The sequence below is a fragment of the Ammodytes marinus genome, assembly GCF_949987685.1.
Source record: "Ammodytes marinus genome assembly, chromosome: 4".
Taxonomy (NCBI): domain Eukaryota; kingdom Metazoa; phylum Chordata; class Actinopteri; order Uranoscopiformes; family Ammodytidae; genus Ammodytes; species Ammodytes marinus.
In genome coordinates, this window is record NC_137233.1 from 1,140,485 (window position 1) to 1,165,104 (window position 24,620).

The 24,620-nt window shown below is 40.2% G+C and overlaps 2 protein-coding genes across 3 annotated transcripts in view; both read right to left on the minus strand.

The window, feature by feature from the left end:
* Positions 1 to 3,734: 3,734 nt before the first annotated feature.
* On the minus strand, positions 3,735 to 13,901 carry LOC307250019 (NLR family CARD domain-containing protein 3-like). Of its 2 annotated transcripts, XM_080026944.1 has the most exons (10): positions 13,768 to 13,901; positions 11,988 to 12,090; positions 10,434 to 10,547; positions 9,946 to 10,024; positions 9,490 to 9,718; positions 7,526 to 9,338; positions 7,014 to 7,187; positions 6,731 to 6,901; positions 5,853 to 5,899; positions 3,735 to 5,416 (listed from the first exon to the last, which is right to left on the minus strand). In XM_080026944.1, exons 2-10 carry the CDS (start codon positions 12,074 to 12,076, stop codon positions 4,887 to 4,889), a joined length of 3,246 nt encoding a protein of 1,081 aa, XP_079883070.1. In that variant the 5' UTR covers positions 12,077 to 12,090; positions 13,768 to 13,901; the 3' UTR covers positions 3,735 to 4,886. The 2 variants fall into 2 exon arrangements, with proteins under 2 accessions (XP_079883070.1, XP_079883071.1); XM_080026945.1 differs by lacking the exons at positions 9,946 to 10,024; positions 10,434 to 10,547; positions 11,988 to 12,090; positions 13,768 to 13,901 and having other exon boundaries at positions 9,458 to 9,585.
* Positions 13,902 to 17,716: 3,815 nt separating this feature from the next.
* Positions 17,717 to 24,620, minus strand: part of LOC307249176 (uncharacterized protein) — a gene marked incomplete at its 3' end in the record, with an annotated part of 45,769 nt that continues 38,865 nt past the window's right edge. The window contains exons 28-32 of the mRNA XM_080025813.1: positions 21,409 to 23,212; positions 20,851 to 21,024; positions 20,346 to 20,510; positions 19,080 to 19,126; positions 17,717 to 18,246 (exon numbers count right to left, since the gene is read on the minus strand). Coding sequence (XP_079881939.1) covers positions 17,717 to 18,246; positions 19,080 to 19,126; positions 20,346 to 20,510; positions 20,851 to 21,024; positions 21,409 to 23,212 — 2,720 coding nt within the window. The remainder of the gene's footprint in view (positions 18,247 to 19,079; positions 19,127 to 20,345; positions 20,511 to 20,850; positions 21,025 to 21,408; positions 23,213 to 24,620) is intronic.

Genomic DNA, 24,620 nt, shown 5'->3' on the forward strand with positions numbered 1-24,620 from the left:
TTATATTGTTCCTGTTGCATTGTGGGACGGACATAAACATACATTTGATTCTTATATATGTCTTGCACGTATCAGAATTGACAATACTTGACTTGACTTGAGTCTCATGTTAGTGTGTCCTGCTCCCTTGTGGCCTAAACAGTGAACTGCACCTCACACCTACAGTGGACTGGACTGGGGGAAACACATTCCCTGTGTTCCAATCCCATACTATCTACTATTTAGTACGCCAGAAAAAGCTTTAGGATGTCCCAATACATGCACGTCAATTGTAGTATGCTGAAAATACATAAATGCCCCACTAACTCCAATAGCATTTTGCAGTATTTGTCTTTATTCTTGACATTTCTCAACATAGTGAAAAAAAAATCTTCCTTATCTGATTTTTTTCCCTCTCCTGTCTGTGGCCCTAAAACTCTTCTGTACTTTAGTATGTAGTGTAGTGAAAAGACTAAAACTCTTCTGTACTTTAGTATGTAGTGTAGTAAAGAGAAAAAGTATGGGATTTGGAACGCAGGGAAACAGTGAGTACTGATGAGTTTAAAGTGAGTTTGAATCAGGGCCACAGGCAAATACAAGACTGTCCCTATAAGGAAGAACTACGTTTAACTTATTAAAATCAAATTCAATTGGCTTCATTGGAATGTAAAAACAATGTTGCCAAAGCATCAAAATACTGTACATAATAATTAATGTTGTGTATTATTTTTGTACCTCCATAATTGACATCTTAAAATCGATCTCTCTCTCTCTCTCTCTCTCTCTCTCTCTCTCTCTCGCTCTCTCTCTCTCTCTCTCTCTCTCATACATTATGCTCCGAGGAACTTTTAAATATTTCTGAAACAGTCTAATTTTTCCTCTGATGATCATAAATTACATGTAACAGCAAACGAGACCATCAGTGCAAAGAATGCTATTTTAGATATAGTTTTTCTTTATGCCTTTGTCATGGGTATACGCTCACCCAGGAACAACAGCTGGCGTGGTAACAACACTACTGCTTTTATCCAAAGGGAGCGCAAGAATTACCAAAAACCGAATGTTCCTCAGAGCACCTTTAATAACATGAAAGTAAAAATGGGAAAGATAGAAAATGAGGGAGATCTTTGTTCATTGCTCAGGGAAGATTAAACCATCATGAATAAATATGTTGAAACTTTATAATTATAATTTTCATTAATAGAAACGCTGTTACACTGGATTAAGTCTGGGGGATTTTCCGGTCGCATCGCGTTGAGGTAATAATGAATATTTGGGCTCAATCTTTCGGACCGATGACTCCGGGAATCACGTGGAAGATTATCCGCTCTCTAGGCGACGTTTCAATTTTATTCATGAGGGGAAATGGCCCGGAAAAATCTCCAGCATTTCTTATGTCGGATATAATGAAGTAATTATGGAAAGCAGTTTGAATCTATTATGATGTGATAATTTAACAGATGACCTAGTTTTGTTTTTAAATTGCTTGTCTCATGTATTTCTGTTCTCAGCAGCAGTGTAGACATATGTAGAATCACAGGTACACACGCACGCACACACAGCGAACACGAACGCACACACACACACACACACAAGCACGCATGCAACCACACACACACACACACACACACACACACACACAGGAAACGGACAGCTAAACCATAGGGTGGTGTGTTTGTATTTTTCTGGGCTGTAATTTTACAAAAGATAAATTTCTGCTTTTCATAGTTTAAGATGAATATTTTTTCTTCTGGTTAAATTAACATATATTGTGCTTATAGTGCTTAACTTTTTCATATAAATGAATATCCGTTACATTCAAGCCATCAATCAAACGAGTTGACACAAAGTTGATTAAGCCTATTATCAGCTCCACAAAACCCTCTCTGTATTTCTCAGTATGGCAGCGTTTACAAACTGGTGTCCCCCCTCCCTCTCCCTGACACTGGTGCAGGAGCTCAGAAAGATCCCAAGAAGAGCCCGAGAAATGTTTCAATTGCCGATTTTACTCCAAAGAAAAAAAAATCCGGATTTCTTTCCTGGATTTCCAACTGATTATGTGTAAATTTGCATCTCTTTAAAAACCATAAACTGGGGCGCTCCGGTGGCGTAGTGGATAGAGCGCGTACCATATTGGCTCCGGCCTTCGTTGCAGTGGTCGCGGGTTCAAATCCGACCCGTGGACCTTTACTGCAGGTCATCCCCCCTCTCTCTCTCTCTCTCTCTCTCTCTCTCTCTGTCTCCCCATTTCAACTCTGTACTGTCAAATAAAGCTCGAAAATGCCCAAAAAATATCTTTAAAAAACATAAACTGAGATGTTGGATAAAGCAAAGGTAAGAATCTTTATTTCATTTTTACAACATATAAGTGTCCAAAGGTTTTACAGGACAGATTTGAATTCAGCCTTTTCACATTTCATAAATGCATTCAGCAAAACGTCTCATAAATCAGACAATCCTCAACATATGAACAAATCCTTCTGTAATAATCTTCAGAATAGTGCTGAGAATGGTTATGGAAATTTTAGTTGATGTAAGTGCTTTAGAAGTTAAGAATTTTGGTAAAAACAATATACAAAAATTATAAAACTGAGATAATTACACTTTCTCAATCAAAATGAGTTGGCTACATGAGCCCAAAAGATATTGTTACAAGCCATTACAGACCCACCCCAGGGTCGTAACCACAGAACGTGCGTGTATTAATAACCGTTCCAAAAATGTACAGCGTTCAAAGGACAGTTACATTCATAATATCTATACAACATTTAAAAGTGTTGGCTTTAGGGGCACTCGTGGTGTAGTGGTTCGAGCCCCCCCCCAATAGTCTCAGTCCTCTTCACAGCAGACCCAGGTTAGAATCCAGCCCGGGTCGTTCTCTGCATGTCATTCCCCTCTCTGACCCATTTCATCTCTGTCTCTCCAAACTAATGTCTAAAGTCAAGCATGAAACTGCCCAAAAATAATCTTTAAAAACAAAAAGTGTTGGCTTTTAAGTGAGACACAAAGGTCTACATCTCCACCTGACCCACCACTGCCATAGCCCCCAACCTCCCTCCCCATGACTTCAGGACATCCAAAGTCCTGGATGGATGAGCAGGAACTTCTTGAAGCTCATTGAATCCTAAACCACCCTTGCCAAAGCCCATAGTCAAAGTCAAGGCAAAAATAATGTCTATAGCACATTACAAAACAACATCAGTTGAAAAAAGTGCTGTACAAGATACAATACAAAACAACATATAAGATACATGAAAAAAGGGAGGAGTGTCAATGGTCAAAGTCTCAACTTTTGTTAAAGGCCGATGCAAAAAAAGAAAAGTGAGTCTTCAGCAACGTTTTAAACTGGTCAACTTTACAGGGATCCACCCATCCATCCCCAAACCTCATTGATGATCCCGTTCTCAAACCAAGTCTTGAGCCTTTGAGCCATCCTTGACAGCACCCTTTCCTCTGCACCTCTATTAAAAACATCACCTGATCTTCCTTAATTTCCACCTCCTCAACTTCTCAGTAATTCTCCCATCTCTTTCACAATCCAGCACTGAAGTCTTGGGCCATGGATCCATCACATCTCAGATTGATATCTGTAATTCTGTACTCACTGGCCTTACCACCAAAACTACTCAACGGACTTTAAATCATCCAGAACTCGACTATCCGGATCACGAAACTCATCAAATCATCTGATTACATCACCCCCACACCCCCCCCCCCCACACACACACACTCAACTACACTGACTCACTGTACAATACCTGATTATTTAAAAAAAGCTTCTGCTCACCTACAGAGCCCTCCACCATCTTCCCCCGAGCCTCATGGGTGCCTCATTCCTACTGTCCTGCAATATCTCTCCTCCTCCTTTCATGGTGCCAACATAGGGAGTTGCAAAGGATCCCAGCCCAGCCCTGCCTCTTGTCACCAGGTCCTGAAGGCCATTGCTGAAGCCACCTGGGCAGGTGTCGAGTGGGCCAAGAGCTCCCGCCTCCCCAAGCTGCCAACGCCTTTATCAGAGCCGGGGAACAGCCAAGACCTGATGCTGAAACATCTGCAGGTGTCCCGGCCTCTGCAAGGGACTGGCAGCTGTTGGTTGACCTTCAGCAGCAACTGAAGTTCCTACAAAGTGACCACCACCTTGAGACCAGACACTGTTCTCCTGTTAGAATCCACCAAGCAAGTGCTTCTGTTGGAGCTCACAGTCCCTTGGGAAGTGGCCTTTGAAAGGAAGCTAAACAAGTACGATGGACTTGTCAGCAGTTTTCAGCAAGCTGTATGGAGAGCAAGGTGTCTCCCAATAGAGGTCGGATGAAGGGGCTTTTAATCCCGATCACCGTCCAGAGCCTTCAGTGCATTAGGCATCGTAGGACTGAGGAAGAGAAGAGAAGAGCCATCGCAACACCACCAAGGGGCAGAGAAAGCCTCAAGACGACTTTGGCTCAAGAGGGGAGAGCCATGGGGGCAAACAGCTAGTTAGCCATCTGGACACAAGCTGGGGTCTGGTCAACCTCAGCTGGGTCACGTGGAGGAGGGTGTATGATGTTGAAAGACCCAACACAACACGATGATTCCAGCAATCATCACTGAAGATGTGTCCAGAAGCATCAGTAGATGCACACATCACAATTGCACACACCGCAAACATAAAAAAATCCAACTACCTCCTGGACTGCTTGAAATTGCTTCTTGCAATCTTCTTTCTAGCAATGAGCTACTTCTTAAAAAAATACACAAACTGTTAAAGGGATTATTTATCTCGCCTTGTCGTGAACCCAAGAGATAGGCAACAAGTTAACAATGTTTTTGAACTATTCCTTTGAAGTCAGAATCAGTAAGTCAGATATGAACTAAGTAAAGCCTTGTCCATTACCAGCATATAAACCTCAGGACTGGAAGTTGTCTCCCTCCTACAGTGAACACAGAGACACTGAGGAACCAGACAATACCCCAAACCCAGGGTAAAGAGGTTCAGTGAATGTGGTGTTGAAGGTGTGGAGGTGGATCAGTGAGTCAGAGGAGACTCTGTAGAAGGACAGAGAGCCAGCAGGACAGTCCACATACACTGCTACTCTGTTAGAGACAGAGGAGGAGGAGATGGATGTTTTTCTGTTTTTGTAACGGACAGAGTAACCATCATCAGAGCAGATCAGACTCCAGGACTGATCATTTTGTCCAAACCAACAGTCATTACTGATTCCCTTCCTTCTGATTCCTCTGTAACTCACTGATATATAACCACTTCCGCTCCACTCAACCTCCCAGAAACGACGACCAGTCAGACCATTACTACACAGCAGCTGAGGACAGGAGTCAAATCTCTCTGGATGATCAGGATATGGCTGCTGCTCCCCCCACACTCGTGTCACCTTCCTGTTGTTGTCAGACAGTTTGAGTTCTCTGCTTACTGTGTTTGTGTCCAGTGTGAGTTCACAGGAATCTGATGGAGAGAAAAAGACACAACACAGCAGCAGTTTATCATCAGACACCTGAAGGGTTTATTCTCTGATTGTGTCCTGATGTTCATTTCTATAAAGTTTAATGATGACACAATTTGTCTGTAAAAAAAACCTGAAAACCAAGATATACTACAATATACCTATAACAGAACCACTTGAGTAAAGTAAAAATCTGTATCTGCTGGATTTATAGCTAGGAATAATATGGAAATAGATTCTATTTGATTGTCATTGTGGATTTAAGTTATTATTATTTATTTGTTTTAAAAGATTTATTGTTTGCCTGGCAACAAGTAAAATGATTAAAAGGAAAAGCAGCAGATTTTCAATTTGGGAAGTTGGAACCATGACATTCCTGGTATATTTGCATTAAAATGACTTTCATTTCAAACTCAGTCAAACTGAATCCACACTTACACTTCCTCAGACCAGGTTTTAACCTCTGCTCTCTACCGTGGTCCATCCTGGAGGAAGAAACACAGTCACAATGATTTTCTATCAACATGAGTCCTAACTGCTGAAAATATTATCTATTTATTTTTTTATACATCACCCTCTAGACATTTTAAACAGCCCTTGATTTATACTTTTGCTGTAACGCGTGCACAGAGACCCCTATGGAGCCACAGAGATGCTCTGATTCAGAGAACACGCGCACCTAGTTGAGATTAGGAATACTTTTTTAAAGCACTAGGACTAATCTGTGGGGGCCAACATCCTTTATGGTTGGTAGGGGATCAAATACTTATTTCTCAATGAAATGCAAAATAATTTCTATCTTTTTTAATGTGATTTTCTGGATTTTCTTTTTGATATTCTGTCTATCACTGTTAAAATAAACCTAGCATTAAAATTATATACCGTTCATTTCATTGTAAGTGGGCAAACTTACAAAATCAGTGAGGGATCAAATACTTATTTCCTCCACTGTAAATAAGGCTTTAGTCATTCCATCCTGGCACAAAGCCGGTTTTAAAATCCTCCTTTTTGCTGAATTGAGAAATCGATTCTGAATCGAGAATTGATTTTGAATCAAATCCAGGGATTCCAAAATATTCAAACTCCTAACTGCCACGCCTTTGTCCTTACACCACTCTTAGGAGCATTTAACTGCCCATTTAGATTAATTCTAAAGTTTTTTAGTTAGTTTTATTGTTTTCCTATCACGGCTATGAACCAATCAGATCTCTTGATTTGAGCTACCAGTTTTATCAGAGAAAACACATGTCCTTCTTCATGATGGACCAGAGGGGAAGGACACCAGCAGTGTGTGAGCTCTTGTTGTCTGTCCATACCTGAGAGTGTCCAGTCTCCAGTCTGGATCCTCCGACAGCAGCTTTAGCAACCATCCTGAGTCTCCAGGATGGTTGTAGCTCAGGTCCAGCTCTCTCAGATGGGAGGGGTTGGATTTCAGAGCTGAGGCCAAAGACTTACAACCTTCTGTTGTGACCAGACAGCCTGACAGACTGGAATAGATAAATATCATGAATTCAGTATTTTAGAAAACATGCAAGACATAAGAATCTGGCTAAGGATTATTTTAAAGATCAATAGTTAAACAAACAGATGAATTCTGACCTGAGTGTTTCCAGTTTACAGTGTGGACTCTTCAGTCCAACACACAGACGCTTCACTCCTGAATCCTGCAGGTCGTTGTTACTCAGGTCCAGCTCTCTCAGACTAGAGGACTGGGAGCTGAGAACTGAGGACAGAGCTTCACAGCTTCTCTCTGAGAGGTTACAGCCACTCAGCCTGAAGGAGAATTAGTGAACACAAATAAAACACTGCTTGATTATTACAGCCTTATGATCTAATTTTCTCCTCACATTACCCTTTATTACTATTGACCCCATTATCGAGACTCCTTAACGACCGAGTCTTTAGTGATAAAACTTGATACTTTTCTATTATTTGGAGATGAAGCAACACTACGTTGTTAATATAAATAGTTTTGCCTTGACTCTGGCACCTACTGGAATAAGCTAAGAAATTAGTGATTTTCAGGTTCAGAAAAAGCATTACCAGGTGCTTAATATAACTGGGTTTTAATGGCCATCCCTCCTGTTTACGTGTTTCATATGTCTACTTACAGAGCTTTGTTGGAGGCTTTGACAACTGGCAGCAGCCTCAGAAGAGCCTCCTCTGAAGCAGAGTATTTCTTCAGGTCAAACACGTCCAGATCTTCTTCTGATGACAGTAAGATGAAGACCAGAGCTGACCACTGAGCAGGAGACAGTTCATCTGAGGAGAGACTTCCTGAACTCAGGGACTGTTGGATCTCCTCCGCCAGAGAACGATCCTTCAGTTCATTCAGACAGTGGAACAGATTGATGCTTTTCTCTGAAGAGAGATCCTCACTGATCTTCTTCTTGATGTACTTGACTGTTTTCTTGGTATCTGTTTCCTTGTTGGTGTATGAGCTACTTCCTGTCTGTGTCAGCAGACCTCTGAGGAGATTTTGATTGGTCTGCAGTGAAAGACCCAGGAGGAAGCGGAGGAACAAGTCCAGGTGTCCATTTGGACTCTGTAAGGCCTTGTCCACAGCACTCTGGTAGAGATGTGTTAGATTTGCTTTGCCTCTGAAGACTTTAGACCGCCAGGATGGTTTTTGTTCATCAGACATCAGATTGACTCCAGAGTTGATGAATGTCAGATGGACATGAAGAGCAGCCAGAAACTCCTGAACGCTCAGATGGACGAAGCAGAACACCTTGTCCTGGTACAGTCCTCTCTCCTCTTTAAAGATCTGTGTGAACACTCCTGAGACCAATGAGGCTGCTGTGATATCAATACCACACTCTGTCAGGTCTGATTCATAGAAGATCAGGTTTCCTTTCTGCAGCTGCTCAAAAGCCAGTTTTCCCAGAGACTTGATCATCTTCCTGCTTTCTGGACTCCAGTGTGGATCTGTCTCTGCTCCTCCATCATACTTGGTGTTCTTCAGTTTGGCCTGAATCACCAGGAGGTGGATATACATCTCAGTCAGGGTCTTGGGCAGCTCTCCTCCCTCTCCGGTCTTCAACACATCCTCCAGAACTGTAGCAGTGATCCAGCAGAAGACTGGGATATGGCACATGATGTGGAGGCTTCGTGAAATCTTGATGTGGGAGATGATTCTGCTGGCCTGCTCCTCATCTCTGAATCTCTTCCTGAAGTACTCCTCCTTCTGTGGGTCAGTGAACCCTCTGACCTCTGTCACCATGCCAACACAGTCAGGAGGGACCTGATTGGCTGCTGCAGGTCGTGTGGTTATCCAGAGGCGAGCAGAGGGAAGCAGTTTCCCCCTGATGAGGTTTGTCAGCAGCACATCCACTGAGGTGGACTCTGTCACATCAGTCAGGATCTCATTGTTGTGGAAGTCCAGAGGAAGTCGACACTCATCCAGACCGTCAAAGATGAACACAACCTGGAACTCCTCAAAGCTGCAGATTCCTGCTGCTTTGGTTTCAGTGAAGAAGTGATGAACAAGTTCCACCAAGCTGTACTTTTTCTCTCTCAGCACATTCAGCTCTCTGAACGTGAATGGAAATGTGAACTGAATGTCCTGGTTGGTTTTGTCTTCAGCCCAGTCCAGAGTGAACTTCTGTGTTAAGACTGTTTTCCCAATTCCAGCTACTCCCTTTGTCATCACTGTTCTTGGTTCATCTCTTCCAGGTGAGGCTTTAAAGATGTCTTCTTGTCTGATTGTTGTTTCTGGTCTGTGTGGTTTCCAGGATGCTGTTTCAATCTGTCTGACCTCATGTTCATCATTGACCTCTCCAGTCCCTCCCTCTGTGATGTAGAGCTCTGTGTAGATCTGATTCAGAAGGGTTGGGTTTCCTGCTTTAGCGATCCCCTCAAACACACACTGGAACTTCTTCTTCAGGTTAGACTTTAGATCACGCTGACACACTGTCATACTTCCTGTATGAACAAAGTAGTAATTACATCAATGAGTAATTATAAGTGTTAATGCAAATATGAATGCATACACACATTTTCCCCATCAATCTTTTGAGACTATATTAAATGTCCCAATTCACCGTCATGTTAAGCCTATGAGAAATCCTCTTACTGCTCCACAGAAGGTCAGCCAGCTCCTCCTGCTTCATTCTCCTCAGGAAGTGCAGTGTGATCTTCAGAAATGCTTCTCTGCTGCTCCTCCTCTGCTCTTCATCCTCACCGTCCAACACCTCCTCATCCTCCCTCTGACCCTCTAAGCATTCTGGGTCATCTGGACTCAGAAGCTTCTGGATCTTCTTCAGCTCGTTCTTTACAAAAGTGACGATGTTTTCCTCCAGCAGCTGAAACAGAATATTATATGAACAATCAAACTAAAATCAAAAAGCATCAGCTCAATGTAGAAATATCATATTAAATGAACAACACACTCAAAATAAAACAATCAAACTACAACCATGAAACAAACATCAGATCCATGTTTGGTCAGACTAACAATCCACTGGTCAAATAAGTCAAACACAGATATTATTATTGAGAAAAGTAAAGTAGTTGTTGTACATGTACAGACCATGAATGTGGAGTCCAGGTGTGTTTGTTGCTGCTGGGCAGACCGACCACTGGGAACCTCTGAGACCTCCTGGTCGACTCTGTGGAGGAATCATGAAGAATTAGCTCTTAACATCATGTCTGGGGTTTGGGTAAAGCTCCAGGGGCAACTGGCCTGGTGTCAATTTAATCAATAAAAAATTACACAAATTTCAGAAACAAAATCCGAATCAGCTTTATAGTTTAACATAAATACGCCTTGATTATCAAAATGTATAAAACCTATTCTTGAAAGAGTTTACTAAAGGCGAGCTCACCACTTCTTCTGGAAGCTCATTCTTATTTTTTAATAAAATGTTTTTTAAATTATTTATAAATAAATAAAATCCGATAACAGAATATGAATGAATGTGAAGAAGAAATCGGTGATAGTTAAATGTTACTAACAGTTTAATAATAATAATAATTGATAAGATTTTTTGGAGGTCACTCAACGACGCTTAAGTTTACCTTTCTGCAGACAGTTTCTCTCCTTTAAAATGAATGAAATCATGTTTTGACTTGTCACTCTTTAAGGACACACAGCTGGGTCCAGGTCCAGAAGAGTCTGGTCTCTGATGAATCCTAATAGAATAATAAATGTATTATGAAAACAACACACACACACACACACACACACACACACACACACACACACACACACACACACACACACACACACACACACACACACACACACACACACACACACACACACACAGACCCTGTTTCCACCTGGCATTAATATGTGGTTCTGAGGAATCCGATCGTTATATGTAAATGTAATATGCTTGTTCACATCTGGCCTTAACAATGCGTCTTCTATGCGCGTTTGCGATCCGGATTCGAATTCCCCGCGCTGTATGGAAATCAGCTCGTACATCATTTCCGCTTATACTGTTGTTTTTAAGCGGCAGGGGCAGCAGTGCCCCGCCCTTGCCTAGTCTGCCGGAAATAAAAGAAGAAGAAGAAGTGTTGACCATCCACGACCATAAATAAATTCCTTTATAATGTCTATGGTCACCTCGGCAAGAGTCTTGTGTTTTGGCGAAAATGTGAGCACAGCACTGTTTATTGTGTGGTGTTTTCCTCGTCAATAAATTAATCACTTGGTTACACTGTGTCCCACTGCGTAGCTGCCGCAGCCAGCACTGTTCGCTCACTGTCTCTATTATGAGTTGCACCGAGCCGTCTCTGTGTGTTTACGCCATAGATAGTAGTAAATACACGCTCACAACAACACGGGGGGAATAAATAAAAAAGCGGCTGGTTTGACCGAGCAAAAACGAGAGACCGCTGGCTTGACCACAGTTGGTCGAAAGAATAATTTCCGCCTTGTAGTCACGTCGGCTAGAGTGAAGAGAGTCAGTGTGTTTTGGCGAAAATGTGAGCGCGGCACTGTTTATTGTGGTGTTTTTCCTCGTCATTAAATGAATCAGTTGGCTACACTGTGTCCCACTGCTACGATGTCACGATCTGCCGCAGCCAGCACTGTTCGCTCACTGTCTCTATCAGTTGCACCGAGCCGTCTCTGTGCTCACAACAACATGGGGGGAATAAATAAAGAAGCGGCTGGTTTGACCATGCAAAAACAAGAGACCGCTGGCTTGACCACAGTTGTTCCACACATAGACATTATAAAGGATCCTTTATAATGTCTATGTGTTTACCTGCAACGGTGCGCTTTTATGACGTGAATTGTCGCGTGAATGAGTACGCGTTTCCGCCCAGTCACTCGCCGCAGTTGAGTGAGCGGGGCCTAATGTGTATGAGATACACATACGTGTTTCCACTGTTAATGGGTATGTGGATATGTGGTCTCAAACCACCTCCAAATGTGGATAATTTCAATGCGCATTCAATGCGCATTGAGCGTGTTTCCACCTGTAGTTAGCGCGATCGGATCCTAAAAACCACATATTAATGCCAGGTGGAAACAGGGTCTCACACACACACAGGGCTTTGAGTGTGAATAATGATGGTGCAGTGATTTGAGTCATGGACAGTTAGAGATCCTCATGTCACCTCTGAGCTTTGGTCTGGCCGTCATGTTCCCCACACAGAGTGGTTTTAGAGGGAGGGACTCCCTCCTCTCTGTCCTCACTCTGATCCATAGCAGAGCCCACACCTTCACACAAACACAACAACATGTTCATTCATTACAACAAGCTTTACATCACAGGACACATTAGTTCACTGTCACTAACAGGACACAAACATTCAGCGCTGACAGAAACCTGGTTGGACCCTAAACTGGATCTGATAACCCTGGCACGAAGAGGTAACATTGATGGCACAAAGCTAACCACAACAAAGTAAAACATTTTACGACAAAGCTACTTCACAGCCTGCCACTTACATTTAGAGGACGCCGTCACACCCTCATAACTTCACAGTCTAAAAACAACATCAGTGTGACACGAAACCAGTTCAACAAGTGCCAAGGTGTTTCCAGTCTGTCTCCGCCTCCTCTCCTTTACCTGCCTGAGGCTAATGTTGATCTAGTGTGTGTTAAAGAAGTGTTTATATTGTTTATGATCTGTTTGACATTGAGTCTGATGCTCTTATACTTAAAATTGGTTTTTCACTTGATCTTGAGATTTTTTGGCATCATCACTGAAACTCAGTCAGTGTCAGATAAATCACAAAATAGAACAGATGCTGACATACAAAGTAGATCAGCAGCAGATATGATGTGCATTAAGCTGTTTTAAAAAAACACATGCATTTTCCATAAAATATTGACATGAGGAAAAACTAAAATAATAATAAAAAAAACACACCAATATTAATAAACACATGAAAAAACTAAATCCAATATTTAGAGTTATGTCCTGTGTATTTATTGCTGGGGCTGATGGGTCACTGGATCACATAATGTGGAAGCTTCTGAAGAACATTTTTTTTTCTTTTTCTTAATTAAACGTCATCAATCAAAATTAGTGTGCTACAATATCCAAATTTAGTATAATTGAATATGGCCAAGTCAGCATGAAAATAATGCATTTTGTGTTGACTTCACAGTATTTTATTTACGATGAACTGACCATGTGGTTATTTAAAGACTTAAAGCTGGGGTATATGATTTGAGGAGAAAATGGCAGTTGGGATAGAGATTTGAATCCAAATACCTCGACCGCTCCACTTGTTCTCTTTGGTCCCTCCCCTATGGTCCCTCCCTGACACACTCTACACCAACAACGTCGGTGCCAAAGGAAATGGACAGTCCCAACAGCCAATAAGAACAGAGAATCGGATTTTTCTTTTTTCTTTTTTTTTTTAGAATCAGAGCCTCGCTCTGATTGGTCAAAGTGTACCCCTAATGTTCACTTTGACCAATCAGAAATCATATACCCCAGCTTTAATGGGACATTTTGTCATTAAATGGCTTTTGAGGTTCCTACTTTTAAATCTGACTAATCATTTCTTTATACTTGTTTAACGACTAATAAACTGCAAGCACAAATGTTTCCACAGTAAAAGCAGCTCAGCCAAAATGATTCAAGGTGTGGGACCAGTTCAGTCACGTCCTGCATATTTCACTGATAACATCAGCTCAGACTTTTGTTCAGTTGAATCAAACTGCCGTTGATTCAACTGAACAAAACTACACGGGAATCTTTCTAAAGTCACTGTTCTTTAACACAGACAGAAACTCTACAGCATATTACAAAAAGATATTGAGAAACAGCCAATCAGCATCAAGAAACATTTCTACCGTCCAGTTAAACAGCGACACAGCACAATGTGATCAAAGTGATCCTGATGATCAGACATTTACAGGTTTCTCTGGGAGGATTCTCACCTGCTGAACTGACTTCAGGTCGACTTACAGACACTTTCCACCTTCATGTGTGGAGGAAACACTGGGAGAGAAGACGCTGCTCATTTCATCCTGCTCAGTCCTGGTGTGTGTGTGATCTGAGGACGCCGTCACACCCTCATAACTTCACAGTCAAAGTCTAAAAATAAACTCAGTCACGTGAAAACCAGTTCAACAAGTGAAGAGTGTTCCCAGTCTGTCTCCGCCTCCTCTCCTCTACCTGCCTGAGACTAATGTTGATCTATTGTACCTGTGTGTAAGAGGTGTGTTTATATTGTTTATGATCCGTTTGGCATAACATATGATGATTTTGTAAGTAATCAGCAGCCGATACGATGTGCAGCTGTATTAGAAAAACACATGGATTTTCCATAAAATATATTAACATTAAATAATCACTTTAATCCAATTTAAAGAGGTGGCTCATATGTGTTTATTACATTATTATTACATTATTTACAGGCCGTTTTTCGGGGGATTTTTTTTTTTTAAGTTTTGGGGAACATTTCTTCGGCCATTTCATGGAGCGTTTATTTGGTGCTATTTTGGGCGTAAAAAAACGTCACCACATGAACACCGAAAAAACATCGATTTGGGGAATTGTTTTGTGCCTTTTTGTAAGTTTTTATTGCAATTTTTTTAGGCAAATTTTGCAGCTTTTTTTTTACACTTAAAAATAAAATAAATTCAGTATATATCAAGGCGTCGTATCAAAACTGTATTAAGGCGTTTTTTTGTTGCATTTTGGTGAAAATAGTAGCAAAAACTGAGAAAAGTAGCAATATCTGAAAATGTTGCAAAAACGGAAATTTCTAATTTCTAACTTTCTAATTTCCATCTCTACCAAGTCTGTTCTTAAAAACACCAATACATACTGAACCTTTAAGTCAATTGCCCATTTATCTATTTTGTTAATTGCTAAATTGATTGTTTGGTAATAAAATGTCATAAAATAAACATTGTATCAAAACTGTCTTATTGCGTTTTTTTGTGCTTTTTGGGGAAACATCGCAAAAGCAGAAAAAAGTACCGAAAGTGGAAAAAAGGAGCAAAATGGAAAAACGAAAGAAAAGTCACAAAAATGGAAATAAATTGCAAAATGTTAGTTGTAGTTATATAGTTAAATATTTACAGTTATAATGTTATATAGTTACTTAATTAGTAAGCTATGATAGGGTTCATTCCCAAAACTGTATTAATGCATTTCTTTGGGGAAAATAGTTTCAAAAACTGAGAAAAATGGCACAGAAAAAGGAAAATGTTTCTATAACAGGAAGAAGTTACAAAAACTAAAAAAATTGCAAAAAGTAAGTTATAGTTATATAGCCTAGTTATAGTTATACAGTTATGTAGTTATGAAGCTATAGTTAAAGCGATATAGTTAATTAGATATAGTTATAAACTATAACCTCAACTGTCCTAATGTGTTTTCTTTTCATTTTTGCAACTTTATTCAGTTTTTTTGTGACTTTGGCATTTGTCCGATTTATTTAGTTTTTGAGATTTTTTTTGGCATTTTCGTGACTTTTCCTCCCAAAAAACACAATAACAAAAAAGTATAAATACAGTTGGTGGAACCCTCCCTCATATATTTATATAGTTGCGTAGTTACATAGTTTCACCTTAAGCCACAAAAAAGTTAAAGTTATATAGTGAGGTTTCGTCAACTGTTTTAAAGTTTTTTATGTCTTTTTGCAACTTTTTTAAATTTTAATTTTAATTTATTTTTTACCTTTTTAAATTTTTGCCACTTTCCCGTTTTTGCAACTTTTTTGCGTTTTTGCGTTTTTGCCCACATTCATACAGTTGAAAAACCTTCCCTATAATGGCATAAACACAACCCATTAATACAGTTGGGGGAATCCTCCCTTATATAGTTATAGTTATTTAGTTATATAGTTATAGTTTTACATTTAGCCATTATACTGTATATCGCATAGTGATTTGCAAACTGATTCGACGTCATAGCAGTTATGTATACACCCATTATACAAAAGAACCAATCAGATCACTTGATTTGAGCTACCTGTTTTTATTTTTGTAATTTCTGGGCTAAAACGCTTTGTTAAGGAGTTGTTAATGTTACGTTGTTCGAATGTATATAAATCCCTTATATAGTTATTCAGTTATAGTTATAGAAAAATATGTATTTGTTTAGTTATTTATTCTATAGTACTTCTTCTTCTTCTTGGTCTTCCAACAGGTGCATTTCCCCAGGACGCCCACTATATATAAAAATGTGTAAGGCCGTTAAGTTTGTCTGTTCTGTACCACTGTACAAACATTACAGTGCAACATCGAAAAATAAAGGCTCATTCTAAGGTCATAAAAAAACTGCTTTAATTTTCAGAGAAATTGTACACTAATTAAAACATATTGATGAATATAATATTCCTTTTCTGGAAGTCTGTCTTTAAAAACACCAAAAAATTCTACGCAATGAACCCTTATGACCAATGACCAGATCCACACCGTCTCGTGGATCTGGTCCCCCCTCCGGTAACATCTGAGAATGGACCATCGACGCGAAAGATGTTGCAGTGGTTAAGGGCGCCACCTGGAGACGTGGGATGTAATCCCGGCGATGGAAACCTTAGTTTTCCCTGGTGGAGACGAGACGGTGTGGATCCTCTGGCAGCATCTGAAGTCTTCCTGCATCCACACTATTCGCACTTTACTTAGTATTACCATGTAATCACCTGGTCAATGATCAAATTCCTTCGTGATTTTCTCTACTTATGACATCTATTGCAGCATGTCCGTCCTGGGAGAGGGATCCCTTACTCTGTCGACTCTCCCTGAGATTTCATCAATTTTTTTTATTCCCGGTAAAGGGTTTTTACTGGGAGTTTTTTCTCAGCCGAGCTAAGGGTGTAAGGGCAGGGTGTCATATTGTATCATATATCATATTGTATGAAATGTAAAGCCCACTGAGACAAATGTATTTGTGATTTTGGGCTATACAAATAAAACTGATTTGATTTTAAGTCAATTGCCCATTTATCTATTTTGTTAATTGGTGAATCGATTGTTTGATTATAAAATGTCATAAAAACGTTACATTTTTTTTGTACAAACAAGTTATTCAAGGTGATTTACGTTAGACATAATAGGCATTAAGACCGGGAACACAAGGCAGCAACCTTACATTATAATTCAAAAGAGTAAAATAGAAGACAATAACAATAACGATAATAGTAAAGATTACACATTACAGTGCAGAGTAAGATCCAAATCTAGTTTAGGTCTCCAGTGGATCAAATTCAGTTAATTTGTTTTTAGCAGATCAATAGGGAGTGAAGCAAATATATATATGTTTGTATATTGTAAAAAAGTTAAATTTTCCATTAGGACCAGGTTTTTACAAACAATTCAAAGTGCCTTACACAGACAGAAAGGTATTAAGACAAGACAAATGCTGCAGCTGAGAATAAAAACTATGTAGTTTGCTACAATTTGGACATACTTATGCTACTGGTATATTTCGTTATCACGTTGCGCCTTCAACTTGCCTCTTGCTTATATAGTAAATCCGTCTCATCGCTGGGTTTTTTTCACTCGGAGGCCATGTGACCTAACTTCTGCTGCAGGTGTGGGTCAGAAAACAGAAGCTGCTGTTTTTAAAGGTGGTTGTCAGTGATTCTGGAGATCACTTGACAAAATCACTTTTTGTCAAAATTAGTGAACGTCCCCTCACAATTCAATACCTGTCTGGTGTTAATACACAGCCTTGGCTCTGTAACCTGGTATGTAAACAAACGGTACATCAACAAAGGGGGCCCACTGCAGCTAGCGACATGCCAGTTTACAGAGCCTAGGCTGTGGATTTCCTTCAGCGCGCACACACAGTACAATAAATAAATAATTGACAAGCATTCTCTATAATTGCTGACTCCACCTTTAAACCACAGGACTTGAAGGTGTCTTTCTCTTACAGACCACACAGAGACACTGAGGCGTTATACCTCTTCAACCCAAACCCAGGGTAAAGAGGTTCAGTGAATGTGGTGTTGAAGGTGTGGAGGTGGATCAGTGAGTCAGAGGAGACACTGTAGAAGGACAGAGAGCCAGCAGGACAGTCCACATACACTGCTACTCTGTGAGAGACAGAGGAGGAGGAGATGGATGTTTCGCTGTTATTGTGACGGACAGAGTAACGACCATCATCAGAGCAGATCAGACTCCAGGACCGATCATTACGTCCGAACCCACAGTCATTACTGATTCCTTTCCTTCTGATTCCTCTGTAACTCACTGATATATTAACCCATCCGCTCCTCTCGACCTCCCAGTAACCGCGATCAGTCAGACCATTACTACACAGCAGCTGAGGCTTGAGGTCAAATCTCTCTGGATGATCAGGATATGGCTGCTGCTCCACACATGTCACCTTCCTGTTGTTGTCAGACAGTTTGAGGTTTCTGTTTACTGTGTTTGTGTCCAGTGTGAGTTCACAGGAATCTGATGGAGAGAAAAAGACACAACACAGCAGCAGTTTATCATCAGACACCTGAAGGGTTTATTCTCTGATTGTGTCCTGACTTCTATAAAGTTCAATGATGATGGTCTCCCTTGCAAAAGAGTCTTCGGACTCAATGGGATATACCTGTATAAATAAAGGTTAAAAAAAAATTACACATTTTGTCTGTGGTGTGAAGAAAACCTGAACAGAATACTTCAGTAAGAGTAGAGATACTACAGAACTATTTACAGAACCTCTTGAGTAAAGTAAAAAAGTATCTGATTTTGAAAGTATTTCACAAGTATTAAAAGTAACAGTGACTGTCCTACTGTTGTATAGATTATTATTACTCATGCATTAATATAGAGGCAGGATTTGTAGCTGGGAATAATATGAAAATATATTGTATTTTCATTTTAGATTTAAGTTTTCTTTTAAATTCATAGATTGATTGTTTTATTGTTCAAAAATTCTAACGATTAAAAGGAGAAGCAGCAGATTTAAAATGTGATTAGTTGGAACCATGACATTCTGCATATTTGCATTAAAAATTACTATTATCAAAATAGTCACTAGAAAATTAGTTATCGAGTTATCAACTTGGTATATACTGTTGTTAAGAAGTATAAAATATTTTATAAACTCCTCATACTGTATGTTTAGTGTGTAAACATTTTAACATTTCCCACTGAATCCTAGTGGAGTAAATGTATAAATAAGCATTAAGAAAATAATGTATAAGTGCCTCAAACTTGTACTTAAGTACAGTACTTGATTAAATGTAGTTAGTTACATTACACGTCTCCATCAGTCAAACTGAATCCACACTTACACTTCCTCACACCAGGTTTTAACCTCTGCTCTCCACCGTGGTCCACCCTGGAGGAAGAAGCACAGTCAGAATGATTTTCTATCAACATGAGTCCTAACTGCTGTTCAACATGAAGCAGTGTTCCTCAGTGTGTCAGTGTGACAGAGAAACAGACTGAAACTAATCTGTCACAAGAAGATAATGTATTTATTTATTAGGGCTGTCAATCGATTCAAATATGTAATCGTGATGAATCACATGATGGTCCGTAGTTAACTCTAAGCTACATTTGTATCTGTTCTAAATGTACTCTCAAACTTACAGCTTTTACATCTCAGTCTGCCTTCAAGCAGAATCTTAACAATGTTTCAGTAGACCCCTCCTGCTCCTGTTGATTCCCCAGTTTCTCACTTGCGTACACCCGTCACACACAATATAACATTGACACGTATTCATTTATTTTTTCCACCCAGACACGTATCTGCTCGCATACATACGTACGCACACACACACACACACACACACACACACACACACACACACACACACACACACACACACACACAAATCCCTTAATTTTTATGCGGTCTCGTATTGATTATACCCTGTCCAGACATTTACGCTTTTCCCATGATTATTTTTTTTTACAATTGTGTTTTCTATTTCCTTTCTTTACATAGGCTGTGCATTTGTGTCTCTGTTGTATATTTGTCTAAGTGACGCTTGTATATTTGTCATTTGTACCTATATTCCTGTTGGGGCCTCTTGGACCAGATCAATAATGTAAATAAGAAACTGTTCTTAATGTTTTAATAAAGGTTAAATAAAAAATAAAGGAATAATTTTCATGTTATTTAAAAAAATATATATACTCTAATCATCATGGGAGTGGACAAATATGCTTGTTCTATACATATGTATGTTGTCTTTTTGCAACAATCCAAAACAACAACAAATACAGTTGAGAATATTCATTAGAATAACTTCAAATGTACTGCTTGCTTGTTTCGTTGTTTTTGTAGTTCGTCAACCTCTTTCTTCAGATCTGATTCATTTAACTGTCCGGTTTTCTGGAGCTGTTACTTCTTCTATCACAGTGATACAAATCTTTGCAAACAGGAAATTGATGTCATCACTTTTGTATACGCCCCTTTATCACGACTATGAACCCATCAGATCGCTTGATTTGAGCTACCAGTTTTATCAGAGAAAACACATGTCCTTCTTCGTGATGGACCAGAGGGGAAGGACACCAGCAGTGTGTGAGCTCTTGTTGTCTGTCCATACCTGAGAGTGTCCAGTCTCCAGTCTGGATACTCCGACAGCAGCTTCACTCCTGAGTCTCCAGGATGGTTGTAGCTCAGGTCCAGCTCTCTCAGATGGGAGGGGTTGGATTTCAGAGCTGAGGCCAAAGACTCACAACCTTCTGTTGTGACCAGACAGCCTGACAGACTGGAATTAGATACATATCAAGAATTCAGTATTTCAGAAAATCATGTCAGCGGAAAAATCCTATATGTTGGAAGACGTTAGAAGCTGGATCGGGTCATCGTTCACGGGCACAGAGACCCCGCCTCTATATAGCGCTCTGTCTCCTGATTTGATAAAAACCAGCGGGATACTCAAAATTTTATCTGCCAATTACTGCAAAGCTGAATGACTGGGAGACCTGCGTTATGAGCTGTGCATACTGTTTAAGTGATTGCTGTATGAATATAGAGAGAGATTTAACACTTAAATTAACAAATAAATATCACTCACTTCTCCTTTAAACAAACAGATGGATTCTGACCTGAGTGTTTCCAGTTTACAGTGTGGACTCTTCAGTCCAACGGACAGACGCTTCACTCCTGAATCCTGCAGGTCGTTGTTACTCAGGTCCAGCTCTCTCAGACTAGAGGACTGGGAGCTGAGAACTGAGGACAGAGCTTCACAGCTTCTCTCTGAGAGGTTACAGCCACTCAGCCTGAAGGAGAATTAGGGAACACAGATTAAAAAAAATAACATAATTTTTTATTATTTTAAAATGAAGCATTATGGGTGTGGATTGTTGCCTTTTATTAGTATTGACCCTATATCCAGACTCCTTAACGAGTTAGTTTAGTGATACAACTATCAATACTTCTCTATTATTTGGTTGAGAGATGAAGCAACACTACGTTGTTTGTATAAATAGTTTTGCTTCTAAGGCTAGGATTAAAACTTAAACAGGCTCAACTTCTATCTGCTGGGAGAACAAATTTCTCAGCCTAATAATCTGCTCATAATAATTTTACTGAGCAAACCTGAACACATCACATCTTCAATTGTATGCAACCCCCCTGTTGACATGTTTCATGTGTCCACCTACAGAGCTTTGTTGGAGGCTTTGACCACTGGCAGCAGCCTCAGAAGAACCTCCTCTGAAGCAGAGTATTTCTTCAGATCAAACATGTCCAGATCTTGTTCTGATGACAGTAAGATGAAGCAGAGAGCTGACCACTGAGCAGGAGACAGTTTATCTGAGGAGAGACTTCCTGAACTCAGGGACTGTTGGATCTCCTCCACTAGAGAACGATCATTCAGTTCATTCAGACAGTGGAACAGATTGATGCTTTTCTCTGAAGAGATATCCTCACTGATCTTCTTCTTGATGTACTTAACTGTTTTCTTGTTGGTGTTTGAGCTACTTCCTGTCTGTGTCAGCAGACCTCTGAGGAGATTCTGATTGGTCGGCAGTGAAAGACCCAGGAGGAAGCGGAGGAACAAGTCCAGGTGTCCATTTGGACTCTGTAAGGCCTTGTCCACAGCACTCTGGTGGAGATCTGTTAGATTAGCTTTGTCTCTGAAGACTTTAGACCACCAGGATGATGTTTGTTCATCAGACATCAGATTGACTCCAGAGTTGATGAATGTCCAATGGACATGAAGAGCAGCCAGAAACTCCTGAACGCTCAGATGGACGAAGCAGAACACCTTGTCCTGGTATAGTCGACTTTCCTCTCTGAAGATCTGTGTGAACACTCCTGAGTACACTGAGGCTGCTCTGATATCGATGCCACACTCTGTCAGGTCTGATTCATAGAAGATCAGGTTTCCTTTCTGAAGCTGCTCAAAAGCCAGTTTTCCCAGAGACTCAATCATCTTCCTGCTTTCTGGACTCCAGTGTGGATCTGTCTCAGCTCCTCCATCAGACCTGGTGTTCTTCAGTTTGGCCTGAACCACCAGGAAGTGGATGTACATCTCAGTCAGGGTCTTGGGCAGCTCTCCTCCTTTTACTCTCTTCAACACATCCTCCAGAACTGTAGCAGTGATCCAGCAGAAGACTGGGATGTGGCACATGATGTGGAGGCTTCGTGACGTCTTGATGTGGGAGATGATTCTTTTGGCCTGCTTCTCATCTCTGAATCTCTTCCTGAAGTACTCCTCCTTCTGTGGGTCAGTGAACCCTCTGACCTCTGTCACCATGCCAACACAGTCAGGAGGGATCTGATTGGCTGCTGCAGGTCGTGTGGTTATCCAGAGGCGAGCAGAGGGAAGCAGTTTCCCCCTGATGAGGTTTGTCAGCAGCACATCCACTGAGGTGGACTCTGTCACATCAGTCAGGATCTCATTGTTGTGGAAGTCCAGAGGAAGTGGACACTCATCCAGACCATCAAAGATGAACACAACCTGGAACTCTTCAAAGCTGCAGATTCCTGCTGCTTTGGTTTCAGTGAAGAAGTGATGAACAAGTTCCACCAAGCTGTACTTTTTCTCTTTCAGCACGTTCAGCTCTCTGAACGTGAATGGAAATGTGAACTGAATGTCCTGGTTGGTTTTGTCTTCAGCCCAGTCCAGAGTGAACTTCTGAGTTAAGACTGTTTTCCCAATGCCAGCCACTCCCTTTGTCATCACTGTTCTGATTGGTTCATCTCTTCCAGGTGAGGCTTTAAAGATGTCTTCTTGTCTGATTGTTGTTTCTGGTCTGTCTGGTTTCCACGATGCTGCTTCAATCTGTCTGACCTCATGTTCATCATTGACCTCTCCAGTCCCTCCCTCTGTGATGTAGAGCTCTGTGTAGATCTGATTCAGAAGGGTTGGGTTTCCTGCTTTAGCGATCCCCTCAAACACACACTGGAACTTCTTCTTCAGGTTTGACTTTAGATCACGCTGGCACACTCCAGAATGACTTCCTGAATTAAAACAGTAGAAATAAGATCAATGAGTAATTATAATTTAAAATGCAAATCTGAATGCATACACACATATTTCCCCCTTGATCTCTTGAGACTTAAAGAGATCCTATTATACTACTTTTCTGGTCTTAATTTCTTTTTAAAAACTGCTATAGAGCAACCTGACACGAATCACATCACAAAAAACTATGTCGATTTTCGGGACACTCTTCCTCTTACCCTACACTGTAAGAAATGTCCCTGTAAAAAAACATTAATCAACTGGCAGCAGGGTTGCCATTTTCTTACTGTTAAATTAACATTATATGACTGTCACTAAAATTGACAGGATTATGCTGTTAATGAAGAAAACTGTATCAACCTGTTTTTTCAGTAAAAAACAGTTATCAACTGGCAGCAGGGTTGCCATTTTCTTACTGTTAAATTAACATTATTTGACTGTCACTAAAATTGACAGGATTATACTGTTAATGAAAAAAGGGATGAACCTGGACTAAATGTTTGTTATGTTGCTGTTTGCACCGTGAGCGAAGGGGATGTTATATTTCATTGGGCAGATGTGTTTCATACCATATATAAATTTACTATGTCCCCTATTTGTTCAAATACTAAACACAGAGAGCAGCTTCTGTTTGTTACTTCAAGACACGTTTTACAATATATCAAGTTCAATTGAATGATTCATTTCGATTGTAAATTGTCTCCTGAGTTGAACTAGGGATCTTGTTTAAGATTTCCACAAGCCGTTTGTTATAACCAAAAATAACAGTTAGTTCACACAGAAATGTTTTATTTAAACAAAATGCATAGTGAGGTAATGGAATGAAACATCCCCTTTACTGAGGGTGCAAATAGCAACATAACAAAAGTTTAGTCCAGTGCAAGTCATTGTGGGAAAGGGGGCGTCTCTACAATACACTTTGTTGTGCTTACTTGATTTATCTAAGGCAATCTGTTTCCTTCATTCTACTGAGTAAACACAACTCTTCAGTTAAGTAAGACTAACTTGGTTTAATTATGTAAACTGCAATTTCCATTTCCAAGTAGATATAACTCAACTTTAAGTAAACTTAATCAGAATATATAAAGTAAACAACACTTAATAGTGAAGATGTGGATGGATGAGGATTAATGAAGAAAATTGTATGAGCTTCACATGTGCAGACAGCTCACGTCAAGTTGTCCCTTCCAAGTTTGATGGTAAATTAACAGGAAAGTTCAGTATTTTTGAAAAACATTACCGTTCCGTAAAATAACAGCAAAGGACTGTAATTTAACAGACTGCCTTTTCTTTTAACAGTTAAATGCTGTTTTTATAAATAACAGGTTAATGCTGTTGAAATCCTGCTGTAAATTTACAGCAATTGTTTACAGTGTAGCGAGCACAGCAGTCTCTCTCTACACA

Bases quoted from the DNA above. Each gene is read 5' to 3' on its own strand.
- LOC307250019 (XM_080026944.1), bottom strand. From the start codon at position 12,076: ATGGATCAGAGTGAGGACAGAGAGGAGGGAGTCCCTCCCTCTAAAACC. The intron at 9,719-9,945 runs GTCTGTACATGT...ATTCTGTTTCAG, and splicing joins ACCTGGACTCCACATTCATG to CTGCTGGAGGAAAACATCGT. The intron at 6,902-7,013 runs GTCAGAATTCAT...TATCTATTCCAG, and splicing joins TGTAAACTGGAAACACTCAG to TCTGTCAGGCTGTCTGGTCA.